The 19,065-nt window shown below is 51.1% G+C and overlaps 3 protein-coding genes across 4 annotated transcripts in view; 2 read left to right on the forward strand and 1 right to left on the reverse strand.

Moving 5' to 3' along the window:
• Positions 1-373: 373 nt before the first annotated feature.
• Positions 374-6,545, forward strand: tph2 (tryptophan hydroxylase 2 (tryptophan 5-monooxygenase); the record flags this gene model as incomplete). Its single annotated transcript, XM_083893556.1, has 11 exons — positions 374-520; positions 1,086-1,217; positions 1,340-1,526; positions 1,597-1,697; positions 3,946-4,013; positions 4,095-4,291; positions 4,381-4,516; positions 5,310-5,436; positions 5,716-5,811; positions 5,898-6,031; positions 6,371-6,545. 11 exons carry the CDS (start codon positions 374-376, stop codon positions 6,543-6,545), a joined length of 1,500 nt encoding a protein of 499 aa, XP_083749682.1.
• A 4,736-nt stretch (positions 6,546-11,281) lies between these two features.
• LOC310931247 (carbohydrate sulfotransferase 8-like) lies at positions 11,282-12,591 on the forward strand (the record flags this gene model as incomplete). The annotated part of the gene is made up of 3 exons (XM_083894357.1): positions 11,282-11,396; positions 11,488-11,516; positions 11,593-12,591. 3 exons carry the CDS (start codon positions 11,282-11,284, stop codon positions 12,589-12,591), a joined length of 1,143 nt encoding a protein of 380 aa, XP_083750483.1.
• Positions 12,592-13,706: 1,115 nt separating this feature from the next.
• Positions 13,707-19,065, reverse strand: part of LOC310931089 (transcription initiation factor TFIID subunit 4-like) — a 5,853-nt gene continuing 494 nt past the window's right edge. Inside the window, exons 1-15 of one of the 2 annotated variants that reach the window (XM_083894190.1) lie at positions 18,504-19,065; positions 18,024-18,190; positions 17,858-17,932; positions 17,580-17,774; positions 17,375-17,497; positions 17,173-17,262; positions 16,903-17,100; positions 16,237-16,315; positions 16,050-16,155; positions 15,802-15,971; positions 15,597-15,727; positions 15,379-15,504; positions 15,210-15,266; positions 14,901-15,023; positions 13,707-14,807 (exon numbers count right to left, since the gene is read on the reverse strand). The exon at positions 18,504-19,065 is cut by the window's right edge and continues 494 nt beyond it. In XM_083894190.1, coding sequence (XP_083750316.1) covers positions 14,661-14,807; positions 14,901-15,023; positions 15,210-15,266; positions 15,379-15,504; positions 15,597-15,727; positions 15,802-15,971; positions 16,050-16,155; positions 16,237-16,315; positions 16,903-17,100; positions 17,173-17,262; positions 17,375-17,497; positions 17,580-17,774; positions 17,858-17,932; positions 18,024-18,190; positions 18,504-19,065 — 2,349 coding nt within the window. In that variant the 3' untranslated portion in view covers positions 13,707-14,660. Of the gene's footprint in view, positions 14,808-14,900; positions 15,024-15,209; positions 15,267-15,378; positions 15,505-15,596; positions 15,728-15,801; positions 15,972-16,049; positions 16,156-16,236; positions 16,316-16,902; positions 17,101-17,172; positions 17,263-17,374; positions 17,498-17,579; positions 17,778-17,857; positions 17,933-18,023; positions 18,191-18,503 lie in introns of both variants that reach the window. The other variant, XM_083894189.1, reaches the window with a different exon arrangement.

Consider the following 19,065-nt stretch of genomic DNA (forward strand, 5'->3'; position numbering starts at 1 on the left):
GGAGGAGGTGCTGTCAATCACTCGTCTCCATGACGACCACGTCTTCAGAGACACGTCTTCAAAGGAGACGGACACTCGGTGACGTCTCACGGCCACAGGCTCCGCCCCCTCCACATCACTTTATAAGAGCGGACGAACAGAGGGACAGACAGGAGAAGACGTTTACAGACAGGAGGACAGACAGGAGAAGACGTTTACAGACAGGAGAAGACATTTACAGACAGGAGAAGACGTTTACAGACAGGAGAAGACATTTACAGACAGGAGAAGACGTTTACAGACAGGAGGACAGACGGGAGAAGACGTTTACAGACAGAGGGACAGACAGGAGGACAGACTGGAGACGTGGTACTCGTACACCCACTGGTTCCCCATGGCGTCGTCTCATGTGATGAAGGAACCGGTTCCCAGGATGCAGCCGGCGTCCATGATGATGTTCTCGTCCAAGTACTGGTCCAGGAGAGGACTGTCCCTGGACTCAGCCATGTTTGACCAGCAGAGACACCGAGGAGGACAGATGGTGAGGACATCGGTCACACGACTTTGTCTTTTCATCGTCCAAATCAAACGTGAACGCATCATCACAACCTGTGTGGGTGTGTCTCTGTCCTCTGTCTGTCCTCTATGTCCTCACTGTCTCTGTCCTCTGTCTGTCCTCTGTCTGTCTCTGTCCTCTGTCTGTCCTCTATGTCCTCTCTGTCTCTGTCCTCTGTCTGTCCTCTATGTCCTCTCTGTCTCTGTCCTCTGTCTGTCCTCTCTGTCTCTGTCCTCTCTGTCTCTGTCCTCTCTCTGTCTCTGTCCTCTGTCTGTCTCTGTCCTCTCTGTCCTCTGTCTGTCTCTGTCCTCTCTGTCTGTCACTGTCCTCTCTGTCCTCTGTCTGTCTCTGTCCTCTCTGTCTCTGTCCTCTGTCTGTCTCTGTCCTCTCTGTCTCTCTCCTCTCTGTCTGTCTCTGTCCTCTCTGTCCTCTGTCTGTCCTCACTGTCTCTGTCCTCTCTGTCTCTGTCCTCTCTGTCCTCTGTCTGTCCTCTCTGTCTCTGTCTTCTGTCTGTCCTCTGTCTGTCTCTGTCCTCTCTGTCTCTGTCCAGTCTCGACGTCCGTCTTTCTGTCCAATCAAAGAGAAGTTTGATGAGAGTGCAGAGGATTCTGGGAAAACTGCCGTGGTCTTTTCTCTGAAGAACGAGGTCGGAGGTTTGGTCAAAGCTCTGAAGATCTTCCAGGTGAGTCCAGAACCTGAACCAGGTCCAGAACCTGAACCAGGTCCAGAACCACAGTCTGATCAATGTTAGGGTCTGTGTGTGTGTCTCTCTGTGTGTGTGTGTGTCTCTGTCGCCCCCTACAGGACCGTCATATAAACGTCAATCACATCGAGTCTCGTGCGTCTAAACGAGTTTCTAACGAGGTCGAGATCTTCGTTGACCTCGGCGTCAGAGAGGAGGCGGAGCTTAAGGAGCTGCTGCAGCTTCTCAAAGATCACGTTAACGTCCTGTCCGTCAACACGCCGGCTCACCTGTGGGCGGCAGAGGCAGGTACGATCACCTGCGTGGCCCCGCCCCCCTGACAGGAAGTGATGTCATGTGACACGTTGTCTCTCAGCAGATGAGGACGACGTTCCGTGGTTTCCCATGAAGATCTCGGAGCTGGATCGATGTTCTCGCAGAGTCCTGATGTACGGCTCAGAGCTGGACGCCGACCACCCCGTAAGTCTCACTGTCACGTGACCTCATGGGGGCGGGGCTTCGTCACAGCGCAACAAAGACAACAATGTGTTCGAACATTCTAGCTCCTGACTCACCTGGACTGCCCCCTGCTGGATGACTGTAATCCAGATCATAAACCCCGCCCCCTTGATTTTTTTATATTGAGTAAACGAAAACAGGCGGAGTCATTATGTGACTCTGAGATTAGCGTACACACAAGCGACAACAGGAAGTTACACACAAGCGACAACAGGAAGTTACACACATGCGACAACAGGAAGTTACACACATGCGACAACAGGAAGTTACACACAAGCGACAACAGGAAGTTACACACATGCGACAACAGGAAGTTACACACATGCGACAACAGGAAGTTACACACAAGCGACAACAGGAAGTTACACACATGCGACAACAGGAAGTTACACACATGCGACAACAGGAAGTTACACACATGGGACAACAGGAAGTTACACACATGCGACAACAGGAAGTTACACACATGCGACAAAAGGAAGTTACACACATGCGACAACAGGAAGTTACACACGCGACAACAGGAAGTTACACATGTGACAACATGAAGGTACACATGCGACAACAGGAAGATACACACGCAACAACAGGAATTTACACACATGCGACAACAGGAAGTTACACACATGCGACAACAGGAAGTTACACACATGCGACAACAGGAAGTTACACACGCGACAACAGGAAGGTACACACATGACAACAGGAAGTTACACATATTACAACAGGAAGGTACACACGCGACAACAGGAAGTTACACACGTGACAACAGGAAGTTACACACGTGACAACAGGAAGTTACTCATGACAACAGGAAGTTACACACGTGACAACAGGAAGGTACACACGTGACAACAGGAAGTTACACACATGCGACAACAGGAAGTTACACATATGACAACAGGAAGTTACACACGCGACAACATGAAGGTACACACGTGACAACAGGAAGGTACACATGCGACAACAGGAAGTTACACACGTGACAACAGGAAGTTACACACGTGACAACAGGAAGTTACACACACGACAACATGAAGGTACACACGTGACAACAGGAAGGTACACATGCGACAACAGGAAGCTACACACGTGACAACAGGAAGTTACACACATGCGACAACAGGAAGTTACACACGCGACAACAGGAAGTTACACCTATGACAACAGGAAGTTACACACGTGACAACAGGAAGGTACACACGTGACAACAGGAAGTTACACACGCGACAACAGGAAGTTACACACGCGACAACAGGAAGTTACACATGTGACAACAGGAAGGTACACATGCGACAACAGGAAGTTACACACGTGACAACAGGAAGGTACACACGTGACAACAGGAAGGTACACACGCGACAACAGGAAGTTACACATATGACAACAGGAAGTTACACACACGACAACATGAAGGTACACACGTGACAACAGGAAGGTACACATGCGACAACAGGAAGGTACACATATGACAACAGGAAGTTACAAATGCGACAACAGGAAGTTACACATGCGACAACATTAAGGTACACACGTGACAACAGGAAGGTACACATGCGATAACAGGAAGTTACACACGTGACAACAGGAAGTTACACATATGACAACAGGAAGTAACACATGCGACAACATGAAGGTACACACGTGACAACAGGAAGGTACACACGCCATAACAGGAAGTTACACACGCCATAACAGGAAGTTACACACGTGACAACAGGAAGTTACACACATGCGACAACAGGAAGTGACACATGCGACAACAGGAAGTTACACACGTGACAACAGGAAGTTAAACACGTGACAACAGGAAGTTACACACGTGACAACAGGAAGTTAAACATGCGACAACAGGAACTTACACCCATGCGACAACAGGAAGGTACACACGTGACAACAGGAAGTTACACATATGACAACAGGAAGGTACACATGACAACATGAAGGTACACACGTGACAACAGGAAGGTACACATGCGACAACAGGAAGTTACACACGTGACAACAGGAAGTTACACACAAGCGACAACAGGAAGTTACACTAGTGACAACAGGAAGTTACACAAGTTACGGGTGTGCCCCCTGGTGGATGACTGTAATCAAGACCCTTGATTTTTTTTATATTGATGATATTAAAACAGTCATTATGTGAGTCTCAGATTAGCTTAGCATTCGTACAGCGGCTCTAACCTCTAACCTCTGACCTCAGGGCTTCAAAGACGAGGTTTATCGTCAGCGCAGGAAGTTCTTTGTTGACGTGGCCATGAGTTACAAGCAGTAAGTCCACCGACGTCTCTGTCCTCTGTCTCTGACGCCGTCTGTGATTGGATCCCTGAGCGTTTGTCTCCGCCCCCTCAGCGGTCAGCCCGTCCCTCGTATCGACTACACGCCCGAGGAGGTGAGGACGTGGGGCGTGGTCTTCAGAGAACTGTCCAAACTCTACCCAACACACGCCTGCAGAGAACATGTGAAGAACCTGCCGCTGCTCGTCCAACACTGTGGATACAGAGAGGACAATGTCCCCCAGCTGGAGGACGTCTCCGTCTTTCTGAGAGGTGTGTGTGTGTGTGTGTGTGTGTGTGTGTCTACAGAGAGGAGAATGTCCCCCAGCTCAGTGTCTCTTTGTCTCTGTCTCTGTCCTCAGAGCGCTCTGGTTTCACCGTCCGTCCTGTAGCTGGTTATTTGTCTCCCAGAGATTTCTTGGCAGGTTTGGCGTTCAGAGTCTTTAACTGTACTCAGTACATACGTCACAGCACTGACCCACTGTACACACCTGAGCCGTGAGTACACACTTACACACTACTTCCTGTTGTCGCACGTGTAACTTCCTGTTGTCGCATGTGTAACATCCTCTTGGCATGTGTGTAACTACCTGTTGTCACCTGTGTAACTTCCTGTTGTCGCATGTGTAACTTCCTGTTGTCGTGTATGTAACTTCCTGTTGTTGCTCGTTTACCTTCCTGTAGTCGCATGTGTACCTTCCTGTTGTCGCATGTGTATCTTCCTGTTGTCGCATGTGTATCTTCCTGTTGTCACATGTGTAACTTCCTGTTGTCTCACGTGTACCTTCCTGTTGTCGCTTGTTTACCTTCCTGTTGTCGCATGTGTAACATCCTTTTGTCGCACGTTTACCTTCCTGTTGTCACACGTGTACCTTCCTGTTGTCGCACATTTACCTTCCTGTTGTCACACGTGTACCTTCCTGTTGTCGCACATTTACCTTCCTGTTGTCACACGTGTAACTTCCTGTTGTCGCTTTTGTAACTTCCTGTTGTCGCACGTTTAGCTTCCTGTTGTCGCACGTGTACCTTCCTGTTGTCGCATGTGTAACTTCCTGTTGGTATGTGTGTATCTTCCTGTTGTCATGTTTGTATCTTCCTGTTGTTGCATGTGTAACTTCCTGTTGTCGTGAATGGAACTTCCTGTTGGTATGTGTGTTTCTTCCTGTTGTCGCGTGTGTAACTTCCTGTTGGCGTGAGTGTAACTTCCTGCTGTCCCCTGCCTAACTTCTTATTGTCGTGAATGTAACTTCCTGTTGGTATGTGTGTAACTTCCTGTTGTCACATGTCGCAGTGATGCGTGTCATGAGCTGCTGGGTCACGTCCCCCTGCTGGCCGACCCCAGGTTTGCTCAGTTCTCTCAGGAGATCGGATTAGCGTCTCTGGGAGCGTCTGATGACGATGTTCAAAAACTCGCAACTGTGAGTTTTTTTACGCAAATTTGGATTCCATTTCAACATAAGTGTGTGTGTGTGTGTGTGTGTGTGTGTGTGTGTGTGTGTGTGTGTGTGTGTGTGTGTGTGTGTGTGTGTGTGTGTGTGTGTGTGTGTGTGTGTGTGTGTGTGTGTGTGTGTGTGTGTGTGTGTGTGTGTGTGTGTGTGTGTGTGTGTGTGTGTGTGTGTGTGTGTGTGTGTGTGTGTGTGTGCAGTGACAGTGACCTCTAGAGGCAGCAGTGTGAATCACATGTGTTTTTTTTACAGTGTTATTTCTTCACCATTGAGTTTGGACTCTGCAAACAAGACAAACAGCTGAGAGCGTACGGAGCTGGACTGCTGTCCTCTATAGGAGAACTGAGGGTACTGCACACACACACACACACACACACACACACTCACACACAGAGCAGAAAACAAACACAAACTTCCTGTTTATTTTTTCCCAGCATGCACTGTCTGAGCAGGCGTGTGTGAAGACCTTTGACCCCAAGACGACCTGTAATCAAGAATGTCTCATTACGACTTTTCAAGATGTTTACTTTGTTTCTGAGAGTTTTGAAGACGCTAAAGAGAAGATGAGGTGTGTGTGTGTGTGTGTGTGTGTGTGTGTGTGTGTGTGGGGGGGGGGGTGTGTGTGAGTGTGTGTGTGTGTGTGTGTGTGTGAGTGAGTGAGTGTGTGTGTGTGTGAGTGAGTGGGAGAGTGTGTGTGTAAGTGTCTCTGTCCTCCTCTGTCCTCTGATGTCCTCCCATGTCCTCTCATGTCCTCTGATGTCCTCTGATGTCCTCTGATGTCCTCCCATGTCCTCTGATGTCCTCTCATGTCCTCTGTCCTCTCATGTCCTCTGTCCTCTCATGTCCTCTGTCCTCTCATGTCCTCTGATGTCCTCTCATGTCCTCTCATGTCCTCCTCTGTCCTCAGAGACTTTGCTAAGACGATCGTCCGTCCCTTCTCCGTCTTCTATAACTCTTACACTCAGAGCGTTGATCTTCTCAAAGACACTCGCAGCATCGAGGCCGTGGTCCTCGACCTGCGCAGTGACCTCACCACCGTCTGCGACGCCCTCGCCAAGATGAACGCCTACATGGGAATATGACGACCACGCCCACGTGAAGGCCACGCCCACGCCACGCCCACGTGAAGGCCACGCCCACCTCATGAAATCATACGGATGAAGATCTATAGATAGTAATCAGTCGTGTGTGTGTGTGTGTTGTTGATCAATGATGTTTGTGTTGTTGTTTATTCTCATCGTTAATAAACTAAACAAATGTTTTATGTCACCTGGACTCTTTTCTGTCCCGCCCTCAAACACACACCAACCAATCACAGCATAAGTTCAGACATGTCAATAATTGTGTTTATTACCTCATGTATGTACAGTATGTGTGTGTGTGTGTGTGTGTGTGTGTGTGTGTGTGTGTGTGTGTGTGTGTGTGTGTGTGAGAGTATTACATTATATACTTACACATACATACATAACATAATAAATAAAATATACATATATATGTATGAGTTTGAGTCTAATCTTTTATCTTTGTCTCTATGTAAATACGACGGGAGGCTCTGATCTTATTTTGAAGGGCCACAGCCTGACTTCCGCTTTCTTCCTCGTTGCGCTCACGAACTTGACGCCATCTTGTCCTCCGTCCTCTCGCCTCTCACGGATGTTCGTGCGCCGCCTCCGTGTCTCTAAGTCAGGGCGTGTTCGCTGCTTCCTCCCGCTCCATCAGCTCCATCAGCTCCATCAGCGAGCGGACGCGGAGCTCTGTGGCCGGCTCGTCTCTCTGTGTGTCCCCGCTGACGGTGTCCTCTCCCCGGGAGAAGAAGACTTTGAGCGGAGCGGGAAAGTCCACCGACAGCGTCCATGTTCCTCCCCGCACAGGTGAGCGAGTGAAGCGGGAGCAGCTGCGGCAGCTGCGGCTCTGTTCACCGGTAATGTTCCGTGTTTCTGTGACCGTTTTAATGCCTTTTTATCGAATATTCAAACGGACTTTTACCGGCTTTGTACCGGGTCTCCGTACTGACTTTAAACCGTATCGTACGAACTTTTTCAAGGGTTTATATCAGCTTTTCTTTAGCTTTTTATTCGCTTTTTATTCGCTTTTCTTTAGCTTTGTATTAGCATTTATTTCACTTTATATTAGCTTGTCTTTAGCTTTGTATTAGCATTTCTTTAGCTTTATATTAGCTTTTCTTTAGTTTCTTTTTTTTTAAATGAGCTTTTATTCAACTTTTTATTAGCTTTTTATGAGATTTTCTTTAACTTTTTAATAATACTTATTTGTGTTTTGTTAATAAGCTTAAATTAGCTTTTCATGAGCTGTTTTATTAGCTTTTCATTTGCTTTTTGTTCACTTTTATTTAGCCTATCATGAGCTGTTTTATTAGCTTATCATGAGCTGTTTTATTAGCTTATCATGAGCTGTTTTATTAGCTTATTGTTAGTGTTTTATTGGCTTATTGTTAGTGTTTTATTAGCTTATTGTTAGTGTTTTATTGGCTTATTGTTAGTGTTTTATTAGCTTATTGTTAGTGTTTTATTAGCTTATTGTTAGGGTTTTATTGGCTTATTGTTAGTGTTTTATTAGCTTATTGTTAGTGTTTTATTAGCTTATTGTTAGTGTTTTATTGGCTTATCATGAGCTGTTTTATTAGCTTATTGTTAGTGTTTTATTAGCTTATTGTTAGGGTTTTATTGGCTTATTGTTAGTGTTTTATTAGCTTATTGTTAGTGTTTTATTAGCTTATTGTTAGTGTTTTATTAGCTTATCATGAGCTCAGTAACAGGTTGTTGTTCATAGCGACGACTTCTTTACAAACCTGTGTTTGACATTTAAATTAGAATATTTGTATATTTTGACGAGTCTTAAAAACTTTCTTTATTCAAAATAAATGTTGAAGAAAATAAATTCTCCACATGTTGATCATTGACTACAGTGAGAGACAGAGAGGACAGAGACAGAGAGGATAGAGACAGAGACAGAGAGGACAGAGACAGAGAGGACAGAGACAGTGAGGACAGACAGAGAGGACAGAGACAGAGAGGACAGAGACAGAGAGGACAGACAGAGAGGACAGAGACAGAGACAGAGAGGACAGAGACAGAGAGGACAGAGACAGTGAGGACAGAGACAGAGAGGACAGAGACAGAGACAGAGAGGACAGAGACAGTGAGGACAGAGACAGAGAGGACAGAGACAGTGAGGACAGAGACAGAGAGGACAGAGACAGAGAGGACAGAGACAGAGACAGAGAGGACATAGACAGTGAGGACAGAGACAGAGAGGACAGAGACAGAGAGGACAGAGACAGTGAGGACAGAGACAGAGAGGATAGAGACAGAGACAGAGAGGACAGAGACAGAGACAGAGAGGACAGAGACAGAGACAGAGAGGACAGAGACAGAGACAGAGAGGACAGAGACAGAGACAGTGAGGACAGAGACAGAGACAGAGAGGACAGAGGCTTCATCTCCTGTCACAGCTGCTGTGATCACACTGAATTATTACTCTGCTCACTGCTAAAAATAACCACACACACACACACACACACACAGTTCCAGTGATGTCATAGATCAGGTGATCATGGGTCACGCCCCCACAGCTCCAGGCGAGGATGATGATGATGATGATGATGATGATGTTTACAGTAAATATATGAAGTGAGGACACAGTGGACATTTGTCCAGGACATTCTGGAGACACCGTGTCCAACATGAGACAGAGGTCAAAGGTCACTGATGGCTGTTGTCATGGTGACCTCAGTCCCAGAAGGATGATTGAAATGACCATGAATATAATCAGAATATAATCTGTAAATCCACCACTGCTGCTGGGATTAACCACGCTGTAATCTCACAGAACAACATAAGCCCCGCCTCCATCTCTGAGCTCAGGATCCAAACTCTGTCCTCACCTGAGATAGCTAAGCTAAGCTAACCACAGCTAAACCTGTTCAAACGGTCAACGAGGTGGCTTAGGGGGCGGAGCCTGTAGAGATGCTGTTTGGTGACAGACAGAAACAGACGATCACTGATATTGATCTCCACCTTTCACGTTAATCTAGGCACATCAGTGACGTACATGAGGACAGTGACGTACGTCTGTGACGAACACGAGGACAGTGACGTACGTCTGTGACGTGAACGGGGACAGTGACGTACGTCGGTGACGTACACTAGGACAGTGACGTACGTCTGTGACGTACACGAGGACAGTGACGTACGTCGGTGACGTACACGAGGACAGTGACGTACGTCTGTGACGAACACGAGGACAGTGACGTACGTCTGTGACGAACACGAGGACAGTGACGTACGTCTGTGACGTACACGAGGACAGTGACGTACGTCGGTGACGTACACTAGGACAGTGACGTACGTCTGTGACGAACACGAGGACAGTGACGTACGTCTGTGACGAACACGAGGACAGTGACGTACGTCTGTGACGTGAACGGGGACAGTGACGTACATCGGTGACGTACACTAGGACAGTGACGTACGTCTGTGACGAACACGGGGACAGTGACGTACGTCTGTGACGTGAACGGGGACAGTGACGTACGTCTGTGACGTACACGAGGACAGTGACGTACGTCGGTGACGTACACTAGGACAGTGACGTACGTCTGTGACGAACACGAGGACAGTGACGTACGTCTGTGACGTGAACGGGGACAGTGACGTACGTCTGTGACGTACACGAGGACAGTGACGTACGTCGGTGACGTACACTAGGACAGTGACGTACGTCTGTGACGTACACGAGGACAGTGACGTACGTCGGTGACGTACACGAGGACAGTGACGTACGTCTGTGACGAACACGAGGACAGTGACGTACGTCTGTGACGAACACGAGGACAGTGACGTACGTCTGTGACGTACACGAGGACAGTGACGTACGTCGGTGACGTACACTAGGACAGTGACGTACGTCTGTGACGAACACGAGGACAGTGACGTACGTCTGTGACGTACACGAGGACAGTGACGTACGTCGGTGACGTACACTAGGACAGTGACGTACGTCTGTGACGAACACGAGGACAGTGACGTACGTCTGTGACGAACACTAGGACAGTGACGTACGTCTGTGACGTGAACGGGGACAGTGACGTACATCGGTGACGAACACGGGAACAGTGACATACGTCTGTGACGTGAACGGGGACAGTGACGTACGTCGGTGACGTACACTAGGACAGTGACGTACGTCTGTGACGTGAACGGGGACAGTGACGTACGTCTGTGACGTACACGAGGACAGTGACGTACGTCGGTGACGTACACTAGGACAGTGACGTACGTCTGTGACGAACACGAGGACAGTGACGTACGTCTGTGACGAACACTAGGACAGTGACGTACGTCTGTGACGTGAACGGGGACAGTGACGTACATCGGTGACGTACACTAGGACAGTGACGTACGTCTGTGACGAACACGGGGACAGTTACATACGTCTGTGACGTGAACGGGGACAGTGACGTACGTCGGTGACGTACACGGGGACAGTGACGTACGTCTGTGACGTACACGAGGACAGTGACGTACGTCTGTGACGTACACGAGGACAGTGACGTACGTCTGTGACGTACACGAGGACAGTGACGTACGTCGGTGACGTACACGAGGACAGTGACGTACGTCTGTGACGAACACGAGGACAGTGACGTACGTCTGTGACGTGAATGAGGACAGTGACGTACGACTGTGACGAACACGAGGACAGTGACGTCACAGACTCATGAGGTCACCTCAGGTCACTTACTGTTTTATTATAACCACACCCCCCTCCTCTCAGGGACCACGCCCCCCTGTGGACCATGGCCCCGCCCCCCCCTCTGCTCTTGTCGTTGTGGCTCTTGATGCTGATTGGAGCTGGATCTGTGCTGCTGCTCTGCCACCTACAGGACGTCCTGGTACTGCAGAAGGCGCCAGGTCAGTGTCCACAAACTATAGCGCCACCTGCTGTTCTATCATTCTGTCACTGATGACGTGTGATGGTCACAGTAAATGTCTGTCTCTGCAGGTGTGTCTGTGGCTGTGGATCCTGTCAAGGTGAGACACACACACACACACACAGGCTCCTCCCTGGAAGCCCCGCCCCCTGACCTGCTGTCTCTCTTCGTTTCAGGCAGTGACGCTGACCTTTGACCTCGGGCAGCAGAGGTCGTCTCCGGCGGCGTCTGACGGCTCTTTGGCCGGACCCCGTCAGCACGTCACCAAACGTCGCAGGAAGCTGCTCCTGAAGAGCGGCGCCCCTGCTGGTGCGGAGGAGGAGCAGCAGCTGAGGCTGGCCCGGACACAGGAAGCCCGCCGTCGCCGACTGAGCGAAGTCTGTGCCTTATACCGGCCGGGGGGCGCGGCGGCGGCGGAGCAGCGGGTGTCTCGGCGCCAGGTGTCTCGGGTCTACGTGGAGGACAGGTCCCGCCTCCTTTACTGCGAGGTGCCCAAAGCCGGCTGCTCCAACTGGAAGCGAGTGCTGATGGTGCTCGGCGGCAGCGCCGCCTCCACGCTGCACATCCCCCACGAGGCGGCGCACTACACCAACCGTCTGCGGCGGCTAGAGAGCTACGACCGCGCCGCCATCGCCGCCAGACTGGGCTCTTACACCAAGCTGCTGTTTGTCAGGGAACCCTTCGAGCGCCTGGTGTCGGCGTTCCGGGACAAGTTTGAGAGTCCGAACTCGTACTACCACCCCGTGTTCGGACGGCCCATCATCTCCAGGTACCGCGCCAACGCCACGCGCGCCGCGCTGCGCTCCGGCGCCGGCGTCACTTTCGGGGAGTTTGTCCGGTACCTGCTGGATGTGCGGCGGCCGGTGGGGATGGACATTCACTGGGAGCCGGTGAGTCAGCTGTGTCACCCCTGTCTGCTCCGCTACTCCTTCATCGGGAAGTTCGAGAGTCTGAAGGACGACGCTAACTTTGTGCTGCGGAGCGTCGCGGCTCCGGCTAACCTCAGCTTCCCCGACTTCAAGGACAGGAACCCGCTGGCCGAGAGGACGTCGTCTGAGATGACGCAGAAATACTTCTCTCTGCTCGACGCCACTGAGCGGCAGAAGGTCTACGACTTCTACTACATGGACTACCTGATGTTCGACTACCCCAAACCCTTCAAAGACCTGCACTGAGCACCCACAATGCACTGCTGCTGCGCTCCCTGGCTCTTGGACCTTTGACCCGGTGCTGGAGCAAAGTCACTCTTTGACACGATGGTGGCGCCGGCGTAACATTTCAACACGCTGCTGCAAAAATAACCAAACCAGTGATGCCTGAACGCCACATCTGATGGTCCACAGTGTCCACGGTGTCCACAGTGTCCACAGTGTCCACGGTGTCCACGGTGTCCACCACAGGACAAACAAACAAACGACGGTGTCAGTCTGACTGTCATGGCCGACCTTGGATGTTTACCTTGTGATGAATGAATGAATGAATGAATGAATGAATGAATGAATGAAAACAAAAATATTTCAATGAATGTCCATTTAAAAAGACCACGACCACTGAATATAAACCAATCAACTGCAGACGACTGAATGACGCGTCACTTCCTGTTTATAGACGTATTTAAGAACGTGTCACTTCCTGTTTAACGATACTTAACATGTCACTTCCTGTTTATGATAATAACGCGTCACCTCCTGTTTATATAACGATATTTTATAATGTGTCACTTCCTGTTATAACCATATTTAATAACGCGTCACTTCCTGTTTGCAATGATATTTAATAACGTGTCACTTCCTGTTTATAACGATATTTAATAACGTGTCACTTCCTGTTTATAACGATATTTAATAACGTGTCACTTCCTGTTTATAACGATATTTAATAACGCGTCACTTCGTGTTTGCAATGATATTTAACAATGCGTCACTTCCTGTTTGCAATGATATTTAATAACGTGTCACTTCCTGTTTATAACAATATTTTATAACGTGTCACTTCCTGTTTATACTCATATTTAATAACGCGTCACTTCCTGTTTATAGCCATATTTAAGAGTGTCACTTCCTGTTCATAACCATATTTAATAACGCATCACTTTGTGTCTAAAGCGTAATTTCCTGTTTATAACCATATTTAATAGTGCGTCACTTCCTGTTTATAATGCATCACTTCCTGATAAAAGACAGACATGCTATGACTTGATTTCATGTTTTTATTTCAAAGGTACAAACGTCTGTAAAATCACCTGAAGTGAGTCAGAGTGTAGGAATATAAATAGTCCAACAGAGGGCGCTGTGTCCTGGACTCAGTGTGGACACATGACACACAGCGTCAGCTCAACAACCAATGAGAGACCAGAAGACAAACCATAAACACACACTTGGGGGAAAAAAAAGAAGCTGTTTCTAACTGATCGACACACACACACACACTACCTGAGCTCTGACTGGTTAATTACCCATGATGCATCAGGAGAACTCGGCATGACATGTTTACTCTGTAAAACTGATCATGTGACCAGATGGTTAAAATAAGTTGTCGGGGGGGCATGAGGAGAACCAGCTCCTTTAACATTGACATGATCTGATGCTAACAGCTAGCCTAGCTCAACATAAAGGCAGATAGTTAGCTTAGCATGAACGCTAAGAACATAATCTGAAACTGAAGTAAACTGTGATTAAAGTACTGCTCAGTCAATTTAATGTATGATGTCACTGGTCATGTGACCTCATGTTTCTATAAGCTGAATGAAGAGGTCAGAGGTCACACATGGAACTCAAATGTTGAACTGCTCCTTTAACCTGTATATAAGTATCTCTCACACACACACACAGGGTTTGGACCAATCACAGGAAGGCCTGGCAACAGTGGGCGTGTCTAGGTGTGATAAGCGCTTGTTAGCAGATGTTAGCGTAGCTGTTGTAGCACAGTTCATCCAATCAGCAGCCACTTGCTATGACAACATCTAAGCTCCGCCTCCTGGACGTCCAGGACTGTATTTGTTTCAATAATAAAAAAAAAGTCTTGTGACATCACCAGAGTCACGAAGAATGTGACCCCAGACCTGTGTTAGCCCCGCCCTTCAGCGGTGCAGGTGCACTGTGGGTAATGGAGGCGTTCTGATGAACGGTCACATGGACGTGGCATGGTTACGTTTGGTCACGTGACCCCGTCGTTACCGTAGCGTAGCGCCGCGCTAAAGCTAAACACGACGCCAGGTGAAGCGCTGTGCTGTGGCCCCGCCCCCTCACTTCAGCAGAGCCTTGTAGAGCAGCAGCGAGCGCGACGTGCTGCGTTCCTGCTCCAGACACAAGATGAAATCCCTGAGATTAACGCGAGTGATCCTCTGACGCAGCTGCTGCCGAGACGAGGACGCCGCAGAGCCAGAGGCCACCTGAGGGGGGAGACAGAGGGCAGCGTCATGACAGCTCACTCTGCTGTTCAAGACTGGAAACTGCAAAAACTGTGAGTGACGTCATCTTTTTACCTCTACACCTGCTGTGGCTCCGCCCACTGAGTCCATCTTGCGTTTTTTGCGAGGTCCGATGGCGGCGAGCGCCGTGAGGTTAGCGTCTCGTTGTCGCATCTGCGCCAATTCCTGCTGCTGCATCTGCAGAGTCATGAAAACTGTTAAATCTGCAGCGTCATGAAAAGTATTTTTCTTTTAAAAGTCAGCTGAGAACAGTCAGGTGACCCGTGGTCAGGTGACCCGTGGTCAGGTGACCCGTGGTCAGGTGACCCGTGGTCAGGTGACCCGTGGTCAGGTGACCCGTGGTCAGGTGACCCGTGGACGAACCTCTTTGGCCTTCTGCTTCAGACGAGCCTGTTCAGGATCTTCCTGTCGAGCTCGACTCTGAAACAAACACAAGCAGAGAAACGTTGTCCCATGAAGACGTGCGTCTGACGACCTTTGACCTTTGACCCCAGGTCTGACGACCTTTGACCCCAGACAAACGAGCTGGTACCTTTGCCGCCTTCAGCAGGATCTCCCTCTCCTGCTCGTCCTTCCTCTGTTTCTCCATCCTCTCCAACTGCTCGAAGAAACGAAGCTGAGTCCGAACGTCCGTCGTCTGCTCGCACTGATCTTCATCCTGAGGAGGGGGGAGGGGCAGGGGGGAGGGGCAGGGGGAGGAGTCAGCGGGCCGCGTGAGCGCAGGTAAAGCGGCGGCGTGCGTGCGCTCACCTTGCCGCCGTCTGAGCGATGCTGAGCGACGGCTGAAACCTTCTCCAGCAGCGAGCGCAGTCTGGACTGAGTCGCGTGGGAGATGAAGTTGACGACCTCCAGCGACACCTCGGTCACGCCCAGTTTCCTCGCTGTAGACGAGCGAGAGACGATGAATGAATGAGTGAGTGAATGAGTGAACGTGTGCAGGTGAGCGGTGACGCACCTGTGTCCAGGACGCGGCGGTGCAGGACGCCCGCGGGCAGGAAGGACTCGTCCTTACACGAGCGGATCTTCGTGCCCACTAACTCTGAGCTGGTTGCTAGGATACGGGCGTTTTCCTCGTTAAGGTTGACCCCGGCCATGGACGCCACGTCGTTAATGTCATCGTCATCTCTGAGGAGGTCAGAGGTCAGAGGTCAGGGGCGTGGCTCTTCAGCATCTTTGATCGTTTATAAATGAGACGGACGTCACCTGAAAGTCCCGCCCCCTGGATCGCTCAGCTTCTTCTGATTGGCCACAGACGCCTGGTTGACGAGAGCTTTGGCGCCGATGGTCGTCGGTCCTCTGACGAGAGAAGCTGGAGAGAACAGAGCGGGGTCAGAGCGCCGCCGCCACCTAGTGCTGCGGGTCAGAACTGCAGTGACAAACCAACACTCACCTGGACTTCTGAGGGCGTGGCTTATGACGACAGGTGAGCGCATCTGGACGGGTGTGTGGACGCCGGGACGAGCCGCCGCCTGAGGAGGACACACACACACACACACAGTCAGTAATCCATGACTGGTGTTTGTCGGGTAGATTTGCAGAGTCATGGTCACGTTTGTGCCGTGTCATTGTTACGTTTGTGCCGAGTCATTGTCACGTTTGTGCCGAGTCATGGTCACGTTTGTGCCTAGTCATTGTTACGTTTGTGCCGAGTCATTGTTACGTTTGTGCCGAGTCATTGTTACGTTTGTGCCGAGTCATGGTCACGTTTGTGCCGAGTCATGGTCACGTTTGTGCCGTGTCATTGTTACGTTTGTGCCGACTCATGGTCACGTTTGTGCCGAGTCATTGTTACGTTTGTGCCGAGTCATGGTCACGTTTGTGCCGAGTCATGGTCACGTTTGTGCCGAGTCATGGTCACGTTTTTGCCGAGTCATGGTCACGTTTGTGCCGTGTCATTGTTACGTTTGTGCCGACTCATGGTCACGTTTGTGCCGAGTCATTGTTACGTTTGTGCCGAGTCATGGTCACGTTTGTGCCGAGTCATGGTCACGTTTGTGCCGAGTCATGGTCACGTTTTTGCCGAGTCATGGTCACGTTTGTGCCGAGTCATGGTTACCAGAGCAGCTGTGGTTGTGAGCGGCGTGTTCAGCCTGACGGTGGCGCCGCCGGCCGGACTGATGGGTAACCGCGGTCTGATGGCGGTGGTCGTGACAGAGCCAGGGGCGGTCGGGGGCGGAGCAGAGGAGGTGGGCGGGACCGAGACCAGAGACTGTTGACTGCTGAGCAGCGACTGACGCAGGGAGGGGAGGCTTTTCTGAAGAAAGACAAGAGGGCGGAGTCAAAGTGGCGTGAATGCCGTGACACGCGGGCGACAGCGTGAACGTACCTTCAGGAAGGGGATGAGGTAGGGCTGAGGCGAGGACTTAAGCTCCGCCTGCAGTCGCGTGGTGAACTCCTCCGGCTCGATCTTGGCGTCCTGAACACACACACACACACACACACACACACACACGTCAAGTTAAAGCAAAGATCAGCCAATGAGAGCGCGGACGGCGGCAAGGAGGAGGAGGAGGCGGCGGTCCTCTTACCAGCAGGTCCTGAACCAGCGCCTTCACATTCTTGGACGTTTCCGGGGACGGCGAGTTGTGCGATGCTAGCTTGATGAGCGTGGCGAGGAAGTTCTTGCATTTCTTCACGTTCTCTTGCATTTCCTGTCAAAGACCAAAACGCCCACGTTTACACCGCAGCGCCACCCACAGGTCGCCGGTGGAGACGCGTCAATCGACAACTCACCTGGGAGACCACGGTGACTCTGGCCGGGGGCGTGGCCGGGGGCGGGGCCGCGGGGGCGGTGCCGGTCATGGACGTGGATGGGACAGCGGCGGGTTTGGCCGCGGGCGACGCCCCCGCCGTGATCACCGTCAACGCCTTCTGAGGCGTGGTCATCTTCACCGACATCGCTGCACCAGCAGGGGGCACTGTGATGGCCTTCTGACACACAACACACAGGAAGTATAAAAACACACACTCTACACACACACACACACACACAAAGACACACACACACTCACCTGTACAGCAGTGGACTGAACCATTCTGGCTTGAGTGGGTGTGGCCAGGCGAACAGTCTGAGGTGAACCAGGAGCCTGCCCACAGGTCAAAGGTCAAAGGTCAAACACAGGTACCAGATTATTATTTTTTTAAACAAATATAAAGACTTTTAATCTGAAGTCTGACCGCTGTGATGGGGGCGGAGCTAACCCTGATGGCGGTGGCGGCCGTGGTCACCGCAGGTCTCTGGCTGATGTTGGTCACCGTCTGAGCCTGTTTGGCCTGAGCCTGAGCCAGAACCTGCTGAGGAACCATGACCAGCTGACCCGTCTCTGTCCGCACCAGAACCATACCTGAGGAGGGGGCGGAGCAAACGGCTGTGATGTCACTGTGGGCTCAGACACTCACAGGAAGTGACCTCATTTACAGAAGCACCATTTTATATCATTGACCCGTGGACGAGGACGTGTCTCTGTGGACAGACGTGGACACATGGACACACGGACAGACGTGGACACACATGGACAGACACGTGTCCAAACACATAAACAATGAGTTTAAAAACAAACATGGCGTCACTTATCGATTACTCGTATTAATCTCAGAGGCAGCACGTGACCCAGGCTGTGACGTCACAGGTGACCCCTCCCCCAGGTGCGCCCTCACCTGCAGGTATGGTGAATCCCGGCGGCAGCTGGATGGTGGTGGTCGTCTGCTGCTGCTGCTGCAGCGGAGGCCGCACAGACAGCGGCAGCTGCGGGGCGGACACCCGGGCGGCGCTGCCCACCAGCCCGGGCCTCTGCTGCTGGAGACCGGGGGCCACCAGCGCAGCGCCCGGGGGCCTCACGACGGTCACCGCGGGCTGAGCCACTCCATTGACCGCGGGCTTCTCCGGACCGGTCCCGGTGAGAGTGTGGCTGACCGGACACGGCGCTGCTGAGGCGGGAGGGGGCGTGCTGGAGGCCAGGGCGACGGGCGGACCGGGCACCAGCGTCTTGGTGTGGATCAGAGGACTGTTGTGGTTCTGGACCTGCGGGCTGGAGGCTGCCGGGGACGGGGCGCCTTTGGGCTCGACCCCGTTCTGCGCGCCGCTGCTCGCCGGGCTCGGGTGTCTCTGTGAGGGCGCCAGTGAGGGCTGAAGCACCGGTAATGTGGAGGCGACGGAGCTGATGACGGAGCTGGAGCCGGAGAGCGAGTTCACCAACTTCACCGTCCCGCCGTTTACCGT

This window comes from Microchirus variegatus, assembly GCF_963457635.1.
Source record: "Microchirus variegatus genome assembly, chromosome: 8".
Classification (NCBI taxonomy): domain Eukaryota; kingdom Metazoa; phylum Chordata; class Actinopteri; order Pleuronectiformes; family Soleidae; genus Microchirus; species Microchirus variegatus.